The 18,353-nt window shown below is 40.8% G+C and overlaps 1 protein-coding gene across 1 annotated transcript in view; it reads right to left on the reverse strand.

The window, feature by feature from the left end:
- cmah (cytidine monophospho-N-acetylneuraminic acid hydroxylase) overlaps nt 1-18,353 on the reverse strand; it is a 127,754-nt gene that overhangs the window by 61,548 nt on the left and 47,853 nt on the right. Inside the window, exons 6-8 of the mRNA XM_084330608.1 lie at nt 8,676-8,866; nt 8,496-8,576; nt 7,688-7,754 (exon numbers count right to left, since the gene is read on the reverse strand). Of these exons, the coding sequence (XP_084186734.1) occupies nt 7,688-7,754; nt 8,496-8,576; nt 8,676-8,866 (339 nt within the window). The remainder of the gene's footprint in view (nt 1-7,687; nt 7,755-8,495; nt 8,577-8,675; nt 8,867-18,353) is intronic.

The following is an 18,353-nucleotide window of genomic DNA, read 5'->3' on the forward strand; positions in this document are numbered from 1 at the left end:
AGACTTCTCTGTATTTTAAAGACAAATATTGAATAATAAAAGTGTTCCATTTATTGCTGGAAAAAAATATTATGAACAATGTGAACTGAATGTTCTCAGGAGACGTACATCACCATTTAATCTTACCGTTATAGTGTTAGATACACTACACCACTAAGGTACCCATGTACATGTCGAAATACTTCTCAAAGGTCAGTGAATACCACGACCACAACACCAGAGGGAGTTCCACAAATCATGTTCAACCCAGATGATAAACACGTTTCGCAATTATGCCACATCAATGTGGAACGCCCTACCCACAGCCGTAAAATAATGTGAATCCCTACCCACCTTCAAAACCGCTCTCAAAGAGCACCTACGGGAGGCTGCTATTAGAAACTGGCCCCTGTAATTGTCCAACCCCCCCCCCCTCCAATGTACAGTTTCTTCCCCCTCAAATGTATATACTCTCTTTTAGAAACTCTGTCTCTTAAACAGTACTGTATATTTGTATATCTTGTATGTCATAAATGTCTGGATGTAACAGTACTGTTTATCTGTATGTCGTGTATGTCATAAATGTTATGATGAATTGAAAATGGGGGACCCTGATGTAAACCAGACGAAAGTCTTTCTCTGGTCTGCATCCCCTTAACAATTGTGTGTATTGGGCCGTACTGTATTGTACCCATTCTGCAATCTGTTAATAAAGTTTTCAATCAATCAATCAATCAATCAATCAATCAATCAATCAATCAACCTTTTGTTGGTTACATTTACATTTAGTCATTTAGCTGACGCTTTTATCCAAAGCAACTTACAAGTTCTGTACGACAAGTCATCAGGAAGGGCACAAATCTATCAGCTGAGTAACAATGTTCATCAAAGTGTTGAGTGCTACAGTGTAGGTTAGTATATTAGGACAAGTGCATGACAATAAGGTTAGTTAGGGTTAGATTTATTATTTAATTTCTTCTTTTTTTTCATTTCAGAATTGAGATAATGGTTGAAGAAGTGCGTCTTTAGTTGACGGCGAAAGATTGGACGGGTTTCGGCTGTCCTAACTGTGGTGGGCAGTTTGTTCCACCATTGTGGAGCAAGGACTGAGAATAGGCGACTTCTCTTTGATGACCCTCCCGGAGCTCGGATAGGAGTGGGTCTGAGACGGCCAGAAGATGCAGAGCGTAGGGGTCTTGAGAGTGTGTAGTTAGAGACCATTGACCGGAGGTAGGGGGGAGCGGTTCCCTTTGCCGCACGGTATGACAGGTAGAGGGCCTTGAAGTGGATTTGTGTGGCAATAGGGAGCCAGTGTAGGTCCCTAAGAAGTGGGGTGACATGGGCTGACTTCGGTAGGTTTGAGATCAGGCGGCCGTTGCGTTCTGAATGAGTTGAAGAGGCTTGGTGGCAGTGGCCGGAAGGCCAGCAAGCAGTGCGTTGCAGTAGTCGAGGCGGGAGATGACTGTTGATTGGACGAGGAGTTGGGTGACTTCTTTTGTCATGAAGGGGCGGATCCTTCTGACGTTGCTCAGGAGGAATCTGCAGGTTCTGGTTGTCGCTGCGATGTGAGCGGAGAAGTTCAACTGGTCGTCGAGGAGAACACCAAGGTTCTTGGTGGTCGGGGACGCGGTCACAGCTGCATTCTCGACTGTGATGGAAAGGTCGGTCAGGGGGAAGGATTTGGCCGGCAGGTGGAGCAATTCTGTTTTGCTTAGGTTCAGTTTGAGGTGGTTGGTCGTCATCCAGGCAGAGATGTCGGACAGACAGGCCGAGATCCGCTCAGAGACGTGAATATCTGAGGGAGGGAAGGAGAGGAAGAGTTGAGTATCATCGGCATAGCAATGATATGAGAAGGCATGAGACGTGATAATGTTACCCAGAGATTTAGTGTAGAGGGAGAAGAGAAGGGGTCCAAGGACCAAGCCCTGGGGAACACCCGTCCGCAGGGGGCATGTGGCAGACAGGGTCCCTCTCCATGACACTTGGTAGGAGCGGTCATTGAGGTATGATGTCAGCCATGCCAGCCACTCCCATTCCTGCGAGGAACGCAAGGAGGATCTGATGGTTGACTGTGTCGAAGGCTGCAGATAGGTCTAGGAGAATCAGGACAGAGGAGAGGCCTTTCGCTTTTGCTAAGTGAAGTGCCTCTGTGACCGCAATGAGGGCCGTTTCTGTGGAGTGACCAGTCCTGAAGCCTGACTGATTAGGGTCTAGGAGGTCATTCTGTAAGAGATAATCAGTGAGTTGGTTGGATACAGCACAATCAAGTGTTTTAGAAAGGAAGGAGAGAAGAGAGACAGGACAATAGTAATAATAATAATAGATTCAATTTGTACCGCACTTTATATTCGCGAGAATCTCAGAGTGCTACAGGAGATATAGACAAAAAGTTAAATGAATAAAACAATTAAAATGAATAAAAACAATTAAAATGAATAAAAACAATTAAAATGAATAAAACAACCAATGAAATGGAAGAACATAAAAGTAAAATAAAATAAAATAATAATAAAATGAATAAAAGTAACAAATAAAAGTAAAAGAAAAATTCAGGCAAAAGCCTTGTTAAAAAGAAATGTTTTTAGGCCCCTTTTAAGCCACGACGGATTGTGTTGCTCTCAGGTGGATGGGGAGAGCATTCCATAGTCTGGGTGCGGCAGAGCAGAAGGCTCGATCGCCCATGGTGTGCAGCTTAGTCCTGGGGGCTTTGAGGAGGTAGGCTGTGCCGGAGCGGAGGGAGCGTGAGGAGGACTGGGGGGTGAGGAGTTCCTTGAGATAGGCAGGGGCACCACCGTGTACGCACTGGTGAGTGAGGAGGGAGACCTTGTACTCCATCCTGTGTTCCACGGGGAGCCAGTGAAGGGATCTGAGGGTGGGGGTGATGTGATCATATTTGCGCACCCTCATCAGGATCCTAGCAGCGACATTCTGTTGCGTATGACGGTTGGGTTCATGGTTTTTTTTTTATGAGCGTGTGACTCTGGCTTGTTTTAGGGAGGAGGGGACCACACCAGAGTTGAGGGAGGAGTTGATGGTTGCAGTACATACTGTACAATGGTCTACATGGTTTTGTGAAGAACCGAATGTTTCAAATAGTAAAACCCATCCAACTGCAAATTAACATTCTTTTCTACCACCTCTCCCTCTGTAGGAAACACCTTCAACACTGACATACGATTACAACACAGCCATTACTTAACAAAACACGCCAACATTTTGGGAAATTAGCTTACCGTCTTTTCCAGAGAGAGACAAGAAGATATACCAGTTTTCTCTCTGTGCGTTCAGTAGAAAGCTATCTGGCTGCATGTTAGCCTAGCTTAGAATGGAATGAATGGAAGCGGACATGGCCGGTTAGCCTAGGCATTGTCCAACACCTCTCCCGAAGGCTAACTGGCTAACCACTGAATGCACAGAGAGGAAACTGGTATCTATCTTCTTGTCTTTCTCTCTGGAGAAGACAGTAAGCTAATTTCCCAAAATGTTGGCGTGTTCCTTTAAGAGTTATGATCTAGAATTTTTTTTTTTTTTTTAAACTTTGACCAGTCAGCTGGTTCTTTTTGCGTTTATCGCTTTTTTCTGGTCAAGTATGACCGACAGAAACAGGTTGAATGTGGGTATAGATGGGGGGAAAGACACTCTGAGAAAGTACGGCTTGTCCGGGAGTCGAACTCGCTACCCCAGATCCGTGACGCTCACGGTTGTCCCTGACGCCGAAATAGCGTTCGAGGTACGCGGTGAGCTACTGGAGCTCCCCTGATCTAGACATTTTTAATTAATCAAGGTAATAAATTGGTAATAGAAAAATAGGTTAATGAAATGCAAGTAGAGCATGAAAGTGATACCCACAGAACTCCCAACAAGGATTGGTGGCCAAGCAGGTGGTTGACATTATATATATTATATTATATATATTATATTATATTATATTATATATTATTATATTATTATTATTATTATTATTATTATTATTATTATTATTATTATTATTATTATTATTATTATTATTATTATTATTATTATTATTATTATATATATATATATATATATATATATATATATATATATATATATATATATATATATATATATATATATATATATTAGTGCTGTCAGGCGATTAAAAAAATGAATCTAATTAATTACAGGATTTGTAATTAATTAATCTAATTAATCGCATTTTAATCGCATAACCATTTTATGCCTGATATTCTATATTCTATAATCATATTTCAAATTGCATGTGTCCGGATGGCAGAATTCAGTACTGTATCTACAAAACCTTCTGTTTGATCATCTTCCATCTATTAATTTGCTTAGATTTTTCAGGTCTGGTCAATTTGAGCATGGTGTTATTCACAGTCAAAGATAACAAAAAAATATTGATATTCTCATTTGGTTCATTACAATTTACTCAAAATAAAATTTTCATTCAATCAATCACAGCGCAGATTGAGTGATTGAATGAAAATGTTATTAACAGATTGCAGAATGGGTACAATACAGTACGGCTCAATACACACAATTGTTAAGGGGATGCAGATCAGAGAAAGACTTTCGTCTTGTTTACATCAGGGTCCCCCATTTTCAATTCATAATGAATTGTAAGTAAGGGTGCAACTTGCACTGTGCAATCCATTCTTTGTGGATCTAGCCCACAGTATTTCTGACACTGGGAATACATTCCCTGAGATTCATAGATGTCCCTAGAATCAGATACCAAGAACATGCAAATGGACCATATTAAAAAACATCTGTAAATGTGTATTCTACATTCTTATGGAATGAATGAGATACAAAAAAAATATTATAAAAAAAAAAAAAAAAAAAAATTGTAATTAATTTTGAGTTAATTTTCATAACGCGATAATTTGCTGTGTAATTAATTAATCTAATTAACGCGATAAACTGACAGCCCTAATATTTATATAGTTAAGGCTTATAGTAAGGTCATAATTCTACCAGCTGCTTAGGAAGCAATTTACCAGTACGCTTATAGTGATAATCTAGCCCAGTGGTGCCCAACCAGTCGATCGCGATCGACAGGTAGATCGCGGGCTGATTTCAAGTAGATCTCGATTAATAAAATTTGATTATAACATTTTTTTTTTTTCTTTTTTTTGCTAAATCAACTTTGCCTCTCCTTGTTAACTACAACAAGCAATGCTGTTTGTTATTTAAGATGAGGTTGGACTCTGCACTGACAGATTTGTGTTCATTATGCTGCTTTTATAAAGCCTCAAATGACTGCTTACAATATACAATTTTGGCTGGTAGCTCTCGGCTAAGTGGTAAATTAAAAAGTAGATCTTGGTTCAAAAAAGGTTAGGCACCCCTGATCTAGCCTATTGAGTATAATCTATATTGTTGATTGTAGTATTTAGTACCTGTTTATCACCTGTTGAATTGTCACAATTAGAATCGATGCATTTTGATTAATCGATGCATCGTTACACCCCTAAAGAGTAGGCATACTACCCCTTCTACATAAGACTCATAATCTCAAATGTGTGATGCATTACAGGAGTGAGTGACAATGACACGCGGCAGTTTCAAGTCATATTGGAAATATGACTCTCAATACAAGGACTGGATTAGAGAGGTACCAGGAGATGTCCACAAGGCTTATTGCAAGTTTTGCCGCAAGTCATTTGACATCAGCAATATGGGGATCTCTTCCCTCAAGAGCCATTCAAAAGGACAAACCCACACCAAGTTAGCTGGACAGCTAAATAGTGAAAGAAGAATGACAGATTTCTTGGCTACAAAAACAGGAGAGGGAAGAAGCGGCCAAACAAGCCAGGATATCGAAAGTGACAGTCAGGTGCCCAGTACCAGCAGTGAACAGCCTACGGAAAAAGGCTCTAGAGCTCAGGGGAAAACATTTTTTTCAAGCCAAGCTGTATTTGAAGCAGAGATTCGCTGGGTCATGAAGATGGTCAGATCACACTTCTCATTCAACTCCAACTCTGACATTTCAAACTTTTGCTCAGATGTTCCCAGACAGCGAAGATGGAAGAGGAGGATGACAGAGGAAAAGGGAGAACAGTGGAGAGGAGTTGAGAAGAGTAGGAAGAGAAGACGGGAGCGGACACGAGGGGAGGTGTGGAGAGAAGAGGACAGGATGAGAGGAGAGGAGTGGAAGAGAGAACATATATCAATCCCAGTGCTCATGTGTTCCAGTTCAATAAATTGTTGTTCATCTACAGCTTGTTGCATTATTTCATGCATTGATATTATCAATAAGACATAATCTCTAAGCATTTACAATGTAGACTTGACTGGCACATCTTTTAAATCAAGTAAGTAGTCAGGTGTCCTAGGGGGTTGTGTGTGTGTGTGAGGGGAGGGGGGCGCGGATGGGGGCGGAAAACTTCAGGGGCCTATAGATCATCACTTAATATGGTACCTGGAAAATCAGGAGGTAGTATGGAAAAAAATGTCAAGGCAAGCGTGGGAACCCAGCTCGCACACCCCCTGAGGCGGCCCTGACAATACGCTATAGTGCAAAGCAGAAATGGGATGAGGTACAATTTACAGTAAGGTGATACTATGCAATGTACTAATATACAATACGGCTCACTTTTCCCACTTCAATGACAATGACAGAGCCGCTGTTTAATAATATTGTCGCGGCGGAGCTCCGTCGCGGCAGCATTATGTAGCAGTAATCCCCCCTTTTTTACTATCGACAACTATAGTAGCGCTGCCTTGCTGTGGATCCTCCGGTCCGGTTCAATTCCCTTAAACTTTATTATTTTTTTTTTTAAGGTGCATTCTTTCGCCGGTTAAGTTTTTTTTTTCTCCCATCCCAATGTTAGTCGTATGCCAATTCCCAATCCCTTCCTGGTCGCTGCACACTTACCCCCCACAGTCAGATCATCTGGGAGAGTGGAGGCTACCACGTGCTTCCTCCGACACACGTCCAGCCAATCACCGCTTCTTTTCACCTGGCAGCGCGGATTCTCATTGAGAGGGCGTAGCGTGTGGGAGGATCACACTATCCCCCTCAGGTCCTATCCGCGCTTAGCAGGCGCCCCGACCGAACTGTAGGAGTCGCTGTTTACAACGACCCGGACCCACCCCGCCAGCTTCTCCCACCCTCTAATACAGCCAATTGTATTAGTGTGGACGGCCAGCCAAGCTGGTGACAACCCCGGAGCTGTGAGCTGGATTCGAACAGGCGAATCCAGCTCACAGCTCCGGGGTTGGTGACGAACGCATTCTCCGCTACGCCACCTAACCGCGATTTTACTTCATTTTGATGATTGCACCAGACAGTATTAATTTAAACATTTCTGTTATGGTCCTCAACTAGGGGTGTAAAGGTACACGTATCCATACCGAACCGAACTGTTTCAGTGTGTACCGTACCGTACCGAACGGCTGTGTAGTGTACCGAACGAATACAACGGTATGTTAACCACTAACGACCGCCCACGGGGGCTGTTTTTTTCACAATCTAATATAATATATATATATATATATTTTTTTTTGACAGCCCTACAAGTACAATTAGTTACTGCACACTACATAACCCCTGAGTGGAACATGGAAAGCCAAACTTTCCCCCACTGTACCGAAAACCCGTACCGAACCGTGACTTCAAAACCGAGGTACGTACTGTAACGTGGTTTTTGTGTACCGTTACACCCCTAAACACAAGCAAAATAAAACATTTGTTTATTGTTTAGTCTACCGTTCTTACGTTTTGCCAGACACCAAATGGGACCACGTTGATGTTGGTTAGTTGAACCTGACTTTGCTCCAGATACCTGTGGCAGAGTGAGACAAGAGTGAGACAGTGGGGTCAGCACCGCTGCCTCGAACCCCAGCGGGAGGCCTTTCTGTGTGGAGTTTGCATGTTCTCCCCGTGTTTGCGTGGGTTTTCCTCTGAGGACTCCGGTTTCCTCCCACATCAAAAGACATGCATGTTAGGCAGGGACCACGGATGAAAACTAGCTCATTAGCTAACTCTGGCACATTTACATTGATGTGGAAACTGAAAGTGTTGATTAACGTGCATTGTCCCTGGGTAATAAATTAATTAATTAAACCATGATGACTAATGATGACTTATGATCTGCCTTTGTTTACTACATTACATGCACATTTAACATTAGAATTATCATTGTCTTTCTTTATCTCTGGAATATACTATTGAGTGAATACATGGATCGAAGGACTGATCCTGTCCGTGTCCATACCCAGATAGCAAACTGACATAGAAACAGCATTGGATCAATGTTGACACGTCACTGTAAATAACTTTGAATCAACATTGAAATTTTGTTTTCAAAATTCACTCAATGTTGCTTTTAAGGCAACATAAAAAAAAGGCCATGGGTTGTCGACATTAATTCCAATGTTGATTTTCAACCTCAACCAAAACAATATGATTCTGATGTAATTTCAACATTGAATCAATGTCACTTTGCTATCTGGGTTAAAGAACTTAAGAGTGGTGGACACGATGGCCTCTTCGTTATCTTCTGAGCCCTGGTCAGTGTACCCACCAAAAGACAGGTCTTGATGTATGACCAACATAAATGGGGACATCTGGCCTCCTCTCTGACAAGGCTCTCAACGTGGGGTAGCTGCAAATGGAAAAAGGAGAAGTCAGTCCCTTACAAATATAGTTTATTTCTGAACAAAATCCCAACCGCAGCTTGACACCACACGATAGACAACAATACCTGAGGTGGTCTGAGTGCATATGGCTGATGTAGATGAAGTCGGCCGCGCACAGTCTGTCCAACCAGTCGGCGGGAGGCTCGTGGAGCAGCCACCAGCCCCTGGCGAAGGCGGGACCCTTCAGCCACGGGTCAAACACAACCCGTCTCTGCCCAAGCTGCAGCTCCATGCACGCGTGTGTCAGGTATGTCACCTGTTCAAAGTGACAGCAAAAGGGTCAGTAAGTAGTTTAGACAGGGTGCGAACCATGGGGGGAGCTGGGGGAGCCATGGCTCCCCTATATGAGACATCAGCCCCCCTGAAAACATGATTTGTGAATTTTTGGGGGGTGTCTAAAATACTGACAATAAATGATAAATACATTTTGAGAATTGGGCAGATCTTCACCATCAGGTGGGTGGCGATAATTAGGGATGCACCGAAAATTCCGCTACCGAAAATTATCGACCGAAAATGGTTAAAACGGCTCTTTCGGCTTTCGGCCGAAAGGGTTTTAGCACCGAAAATATATGACCGAAAGTCAAATAACGTGTTGTTGTGATGACGTCATCAAAACGCGACTACTACAGACATACCGGTAGCATGCGCAACATGTAACGTGAGCAGCTTGGCAGCTCTTCCTGCATTCTACAGCCTGTGATAACTAACTCCTCTTGGGAGTAGGGATGCCCCCCGAAACCCTGTTCTAAACTAAATTAGAAAAAAACTGAGTATTGATCAGCTCCGACTATCAGTAGTCTAGGAGCGGATTAGCTACGGAGCTAACAGTGTATCATCCATCTGCGACGCAACGGTGGCAGCAACAGTGGACACTGAGTAATGTTAACGTTATGACGAGTTCATACTACACTACACGTATGAACTCGACATAACGTTAGCGTTACTCCGTTTAAATTAAGTGTTTAATTAGCAGCAATCTGTTGTTGAAAATGTATCGTTAAACCGCAAATGGAAATGCGAGGACAGGAAGTCGTCATCAATCGTTGTAGTCTCTCGTAAGCTATGTCATCCCCCGCTAAGAGTCATGGGAGATGTAGTAAATGCAACAGTCCTGTGTGTGTGTCTTTATGCAATCGTTATGCAGTTTTAAAGCACCTTGGCTTTGTTCTGAATGCACTTTGTTGTAATTATCCTACAGAGAAAAGAAAATGCACTTGACTTTAATGCACATTTTGTTGTATGCAAAGAGAAAATGTTTAAATTGTACAATCTTTCAGCAGTCAGTCTGGAATTAATGTATGCATTCAAAAGTGCTGAATAAATGTTTTATGGGCCCATAATAGTGATTATTAATATTATTTAAGTTAAGTTTAGCCATAATCATGTCTTTTGCCATAATCAGGTAGCTAAAAAAAAAAAAAAAAAAAACATATATATATATTTATATTAATCATTTTCGGCCTTTCGGCATTCGGTTTTCGGCCAACTGTTTCCTATTTTCGGTATCGGTTTCGGCCAAGAATTTCCCATTCGGTGCATCCCTAGCGATAATGTTGCATTGCCTACTATAATAATGTTAGACTCTATGTGTTTGGTCGTGGACTTGTCGTTCGGTGTTGGTTCATCCGTGTGTTTATGTGTAAATAGGACTGTTGTGTGTCACCATCAGGTGGGTGGCGATAATGTTGCATTTGCCTACTATAATAATGTTAGACTCGATGTGTTTGGTCGTGGACTTGTTGTTCGGTATTGGTTCATCCATGTGTTTGTGTAAATTTGTGTGTGAATTTTAGTGTTGGATCAGAGGGGTTAATCTGAGCATGTGTATTTCAATATCATGCATGCAGACCTGTGTGGTGTTGTCTATGTGTGGTTCTGTAACGTTACTCATACCTATAGCCTATGTCAGCAAGCGCCACAGCAAAGTCTTCCCTGTGAGGCACGCGCAGCCCCCCCCCCCCCCCCCCCCCCCCCCCGAAAGAAAAATAATGAGCTCCCCCGAGGACCATGGTATGGTTCGCACATAAAAGTTTAGAGTTCCCCTTGGTTTCAGATTAAACATGGGGGGCTAAAACTGTCAGTCACAGTGCTATTGTTTTGCATTGTTTTGCTTACCACTGATGTCATGAGAAGGCATGGGGTTTTCCACACCAGCCTCAGGGATACAATGGAACTCTAAACTACTTGCGTCAGTTTGAACAGGTGACTTCTCACACCCAGTCACCCACAGCCAAGTCAACTAGTGCATACAAAAGGAATATCCTCCTCATGGCGTTCGCACGGAACCGCAACAATGTAGCAATGTGACAATGTCCCGACTCACTTTCCCATTTGCAATTACAGCATAACGTCCAAACAATTCCATCTTCACGGAAGGCGTTTACAGCTCCTCACGCTATTCATTTTGTATGCACTAGTTGACTTTGTGAGGGCTGTGGGTGTGAGAAGTCACCTGTTCAAACTGACACAAGTAGTTTAGAGTTCCACTTGGTTTCAGATTGCACATGGTATATACCTGTATGTACGGAAGCGTATTGCTGCCACACCAGAAAAAAAATATCCATATCACGTTATAACATAAAGGTTTCACGTTATAACGTGATAACTTCTTGTTTTAACATAAAACGATTCACGTTATAACGTGATAACTTCTTGTTATAACATAAAGGTTTCACGTTATAATGTGATAACTTCTTGTTTTAACATAAAACGTTTCACGTTATAACATGATAACTTCTTGTTTTAACATAAAACGTTTCACGTTATAACATGATAACTTCTTGTTTTAACATAAAACGTTTCACGTTATAACGTGAAACGTTTTATGTTAAAACAAGAAGTTATCACGTTATAACGTGAAACCTTTATGTTATAATGTGATACGGATATTTTTTTCTTTTTCTGGTGTGGCGGCAATACGCTTCCGTACCATGATGTCATGTATGTTGTGTATGTCATAAATGTCACTATGAATTGAAAATGGGGACCCTGATGTAAACAAGACAAACGTCTTTCTCTGGTCTGCATCCGCTTAACAATTGTGTGTATTGAGCCGTACTGTATTGCAGGGGTTCCCAAACTTTTCAGGCCACGACCCAAAAATAACGGTGTCAGAGAGCCGCAACCCCAACTATTATAGGAGGCAAAAGAATATTTAAAAAAAATATAATTTTTTTTTTTTTTTTTTTTTTAATAAATAAATAAAAATGTATGGTTAAAACATGCACACGTTCAAACGCACACACACTAATAAGCATTGGAGGCTTTTAACCAGGGCAACCAGGGCAAGAGAGAGAGGGAGAGAGATAGTTCTCCAACTTGTGTGAGTTGCAGTGATCTCTTGGTTGTTCCCCACCTAGGTTATTTGAACTATTGCGCTGCTGCAACTAGAAACACTGTCCTGGCCTGCTTCTAAGTTTAGTGGCCTGACTGCAAAAAAATATATATTTATATTTGATTTTTTTTTTTTATTATCTGGAGACCTCCCCCCGCGGCGGTTCGCGACCCTCCTGTGGGTCGCGACCCCGACTTTGGGAACCCCTGCTGTACCCATTCTGCAATCTGTTAAATTAAGTTTTCATTCATTCATTCATTCATTCATTCATTCATTCATTCATTCATTCATTCATTTATTTATTCATTCATGGTGGCTACTGGCAGTCACTGCAGTGCTATTGTTTTGCACTGTATTGCTGATCACTGATGCCCTGAGAAGGCATGGGGGTCCCACACCAGCCTCAGGGATACAAGATTCCTTTTGTATGCACTAGTTGACTTTGTGAGGGCTGCGGGTGTATGTGGGTCACGACTCGAGCAGATAATAGGGACTCTTCAAGTTATCAGTGTAACGAACAACCACTAAACTGCTTACGCAGACATTAAGGAGAAGGGGGAAAACAAACAACACAAAACAACCTTTACAGGTGGAAGCCTCACAGTGAGTATTTAAGAAAATAAATCAAGTCCAAAAAACAGGACAACACTCAATAAAGAGGTATAGTAGAAACAGAAATAAGCCACAACGGCACCTCCTAATAACAGAGTTTATATTGGAAACGTAAAACAATGAACCTCCACTAAGGGAGTTTATGTGCCGTAGTGAGCAAAGACAGTTCCAAAAGAAACACAACCATAAAAGGCTCAGCTTCTATAAAACAAAGTGTAGAATAAAGCCAGTAGCCCAAAACAAGAGCTACAAATAAAGGCCAAATTCTGAATAGGGCAGAGATCAGCACTACACTTTCAAACTTAAATAGACTCAGCTTCTCCATAGGCACAGCTGCACTGAATCAGGTGCAATCAAGCCCACACACCTGCCGACCCATGAGGCAATTAACCACAGAGACCAGTGATTGACAGCTATCCCTCACAGGGAGACGAAATAAGGCAAAAACCATGACGGACTTGGCAGCACTGTCTGTTGGTTTTGGAATTTATTTATTTAATTTTGTTTTTTTCTCTCTGCTGAGCTGTAACGGAACTTAGGCCAAGTGTGTCCACATTTTTATAGGATTCTATCACATTTTCATAACAATAGCACCCTGCGCCGTTTTCATTGAGGTTTCTTACAAATTAACGATGCTTTATCTTGTCCTTTATATGCCGATTATCATTAGAATCTTAAATTGTACCATATGTCCCCCTTTAGACAACATATGTAATGCTACCAGCGCACTTTTGTTAAGATAATTAGTTGGCCATTCGCGGTCGCTATACCGAGGTTGCAGTAATAGTTTAACGCTGTTCAGATCACGTCGGAGAATATAGACCCATCCCAGTGACCTGCGACCTGTGCTAACGCTCTTGGGAAATGCAGTGTTGTAGTTCTCAACATTTTCAGCCTTTAATTTTAAACCAATGCTGCCATCTACTGACAACAAAAAAGTGTTGTCTAATCGTCACCTTGAGAGCTACTTCCGTATACAGCGCCGCCCCAAACCCATTCTAGAGATTCCCACTTTTTGCTGGGAGTGGGGCGTGGCCGTATTTGGTCCCAGACAATAAGAGTGGCTGCAATTGGTCACCGTGTTAGACTAGTCTACTATGGCCGGCATAGAGGAGTTTGTTGCTTCCCCATGTGAAGAACTTCTGGAGCGTTGCACTAAAGACCAGCTTCTTAGAATTATTGAAAAGTATGACATTGATATAAGTGGTCTGACTGATAAAAGTAAAGGGAGTTTAAGGACTGTGGTTAGACAGCAGTTGTTTGAGAAAGGCGTACTAGTGGCTAAGCAAGAGGGACCGGATCGGTCACGAGCAGCACTGTCACTAACCCTAACCCTAACCCATACTAGTGGCTAAGCAAGAGGGAGGGTTAAGAGACTGCCCAGTACAACTGGCATGTATGGGGAAAAACAGGTAGGGTAGTACTACAGACAGAAAGGTATCCAGACAGATTCCTTCTCCTTTGTGAGTGTGACTGAGGACACAGTTTTGAAAAAACTGAGGGCCCTCAATCCTAACAAGGCAACAGGACAGGACAAGGTACCTGCTAGATTTCTTAGGGATGCAGCTGAGTCCATCGCCTCCGGCTTAACACATTGAGTGCCAACGACGAGAAATCTCATTGTTGGCCGCCATGCGTTCAGTGCCAATGACGAGAAATCTTGTTATTTAATCGTTATTTCTTTTATTTCTTTTATCATTTTTCATCAATCCAGCCTCACTTTATCATTTGGACTGTCTATGAGCTCGAAAAGGGCAAATACCGCCCCCTATCGTCTCCCGGATGGTATTGCACCCATTGGAATGGACTCAATGAAAATGCATGTGAAAAGAAAACTCCGGATTCCACATTTTACTTCTCAGGCATGTAACCGGAGACTATTGCATTCATTGGGGCAACCGAAAGCAGCGTGGATTATCTGTTTCGAGGTCTAATGTTGGATCAATAAACGCGATCCTGACAGTGCGGACTCTTATTGGTGAAGTGTAACGCGTGGGAAGTCACGCGTTACACTTCTGATCTGAGGTAAGGAATCTATTTTACCAGTTTTGTGGTAATCAGATGTTTTTTTCACATATTTCACAACGTGTCTGTGTCTGTGTGTGTGTGCGTGTATGACGTTAGCTCTGACCAGGTCATAGATAATCATTTTCAGCCCGCTTCTCTAGCGTGCATAAGTACACATATACTATCGATAATCTAGCGTTTATTTGAAAACGATTCATAAATCAGCCGAAAAATTACAACGTGTTGTGTGTATTCCAGTAAAGGGCGATCCCTTTTCCTAGACATTTCCAAAACTATACTCGTATTCAAAACGGTATCAAACGGAAATGTACCGATGAAAAAAACAATCCGTTTCGTACATATTGACTGCAAGCAAGTCATTGATAAGCGACGGGCGTATTAGACACATAGCCATAATTAAAGATATAGTTTATGTGTTAAAAAATGTGCTCGCTCTCTCATTGACTTAAGCGCTGGCTCTCAAGCGATAAATCAAAGTGTTAATACACATCTATCTGTAAATCTATCTATCTGTCAAGGACAGTTTCCCTATGATCTCAAACAAGCCAGAGTCATTCCGCTTTACAAAAAGGTAATAAACTAGACCCAGGGAACTATAGGCCTATTTCGATTCTTAGTGCGGTGTCCAAAGTCATAGAAAGGATCATTCATGATCAAATAAACGAATACCTCTCTACAAACAACCTGTTGTTCGAGCTCCAGTCTGGATTTAGAACATCACATTCCACAGACACATGTTTACTATATCTGACAGACCAAATTAGAACAGAGGTGGACAAAGGTCAATTCTGTGGGATGGTTTTAATAGATTTACAAAAAGCCTTTGACACCGTTAACCACGACTTTTATATAAACTGAAGGCTATGGGTTTTAACCGTATATCCTTATGGTGGATGGAGTCATATCTGAGAGGCAGGAAACAAGTAGTGGAAATTAATGGCAGCATATCCTCCTCACTTCAACAGATGTGTGGGGTGCCGCAAGGGAGTATTTTAGGACCACTTTTATTTGTTTTATATGTCAATGACATGAAAACTGCCTGTGAATGTAACTTGTTTTTATTTGCGGACAATGCTGCACTCATGGTCTCATATCAGGACAAAAGAGAAGTTGAGAGGTCACTCAGTCTAGAGCTTGTCAAGATCAGTCATTGGCTGGTCGAAAATAGGTTATCCCTCCACCTGGATAAAACCGAAGCTATCCTTTTTGGCTCTGCCATATGACTAAAGAGGTCACCTGGGTTCAAAGTAGTGGTAGGAGATATCGAGGTTACAGCAAAGGAGGATGTCACATACCTAGGATGTGTTTTGGACAACACCTTATCAGGGGTGAGCATGGCACAAAAGGTGGTCACAAAGATCAACCAGAGAATAACATTTCTCAACCAGAGAATAACATTTCTCGGCAGAGTGTCCATCTATATTAACAGGTCAGCCTGTACTGTAGAAGTACTGGCAGGCGTAGTCATTATGACTGTGTGCTCCTCCTGGTACACTGGCATCACAGTAGCACTGAAAGGCAGGCTACAGACAGCTCAGAACAAATTAGCTAGACTGTTCAGTTGATGTAAGTGAACCTTCTTGTAAATTTGTAAGAATTAGGACACCAGAAAGAATGGAGGCCTTAAAGATGGACCTTACAAACTACAACTGGGATGAGGTGTATGTTGACAATCCAAATCAGGCATATGATGCATTTTTGTTGACATTCACAGAGCTATACAACAAACACTGTCCTATTAGAAAGAGCTGGGTGAAGGATAAATATAAAGGAAATCCATGGATGACTAAAGCTATGCAAAGGGCGTGCAAAAAGAAAAACGTACTTTACAAGAAATATTTACAACTGAGAACCAGTAAAAGCGAAGAAAAATATAAGCTGTATAAGAATAAACTGACTTCCATTATGAGAGTACAGAAGAAGGAATATTACAATAAGGACAGTGCAAATAATATACAAAGGACCTGGAAAATAATCAATCATATTATTCGGAATAGAGGTTATAAATCTGAATTTCCAAGTTATTTTCTAAATACCTCTGATGCTAAAGTGGACAATGTAAAAAGCATCGTTGAAGATTTCAATGACTACTTTGTGGGTGTTGGAACTACTTTGGCCAGCAAAATTGTTGTGCCTGAGGATAAAAAAGATATGTTTAATAATCTGATTAAATTAATGGTAATATCAGTTCTATGTTCCTTTGTGGGGTAAATGAAATTGATATAATTGAAATTGTAAGTAAATTCAAAAACAAAACATCAACTGATATAAACTCCATTGACATTGTAATTATTAAAGAAGTAATTGAGTCTATTGTAAAACCTTTGACCTATATGCAATCTGTCTTTTCAAAGAGGTGTTTTTCCTAATAATATGAAATCAGCAAAGGTAATACCAATATTTAAAAATGGAGATACACATCAAATGGACAATTATAGACTAGCGTCTCTACTTCCTCAATTTTCTAAAATATTAGAGAAATTATTTGTGAAACAACTGGATCTTTTCATTGGCAAATACAAAATACTGAGTGAACACCAGTATGGGTTTAGGGAAAATAGAACTACTACATATGCAGTGATGGAGATGGTAGAAGAAATAACTAAAGCAGTTGACAATGACAAGTGTTCTATTGGTATTTATATTGACCTACAGAAGGCTTTTGATACAATAGATCACAGTATATTAGTGAGAAAACTGGAGAAGTATGGGTTACGAGGTATAGCTAATTTAGCTCTTGGGAGTCTTGGCTGAAGAGCTACTTGGAAAACAGACAGCAATGTGTGCAAATTAATGACACTGTGTCAGGATTTAGGAAGGTCACCTGTGGAGTACCCCAGGGATCTGTGATAGGTCCAAAACGTTTTATACTTCATATTAATGATATGTGCAATGTTGCTTAACTGTTAAAGTGTGTTATTTTTGCAGATGATACAAATTTATATTGCTCCGGAAGTAATTTAAAGGAACTTTTGTTTGATATTGAAAGAGAGCTTGAAATTCTCAAAACTTGTTTTGATGTTAATAAATTGTCTCTCAATATTAAGAAAACTAAATGTAGGGTGTTTGGTAATCGAAAAGAAATAGAGGGGGATATCGAGTAAAAAATATGTGATGTAAAAATAGAAAGAGTTTCTGAGATAACATTTCTAGGGGTAGTTATTGACCAGAAATTAACATGGAAACAACATGTTAACTATATTCAAGGAAAAATATCTAAGGCAGTAGCAATATTGTATAAATGTAAGGATATATTAAACTACAAAGCCTTGCACATCATTTACTGCTCACTTATACTTCCTTACATATCTTACTGTGTGGAAGTATGGGGGTCGACATTTAAAAAGACAGTAAATCCAATAGTCTTACTGCAAAAGCGGGCCATTCGGAACCTTTTCAAGGCTGGTTACTATGAACACACAAATCCATTGTTTATAAAGTCTCATATTATGAAATTTTATGATTTGGTTTATTATAAAACTATGCAAATAATGTACAGAGCTAAAGCAAAGTAACTCCCAGACGGGGTGCAAAGGTTATTTTCAATACATGAAAGAAAATATGATTTGAGAGATATTTGTAAATTTTCTGTTCAAAAACCTAAGAAAGGGATTAAAAAGGAGGTGTATTTCTATTATTGGGGTTAACTTGTGGAACAATGCTGATATACAGTTAAGAATGAGTAATTCGCTTTTGGTTATTAAGAAAATGGTTTGTAAAGTTATTTTTGAAAACTACAAGAGTGAATAATACTGTTTTTTTTTTG

This window comes from Notolepis coatsorum (assembly GCF_963971535.1).
Source record: "Notolepis coatsorum genome assembly, chromosome: 15".
In the NCBI taxonomy this organism is placed as follows: Eukaryota; Metazoa; Chordata; class Actinopteri; order Aulopiformes; family Paralepididae; genus Notolepis; species Notolepis coatsorum.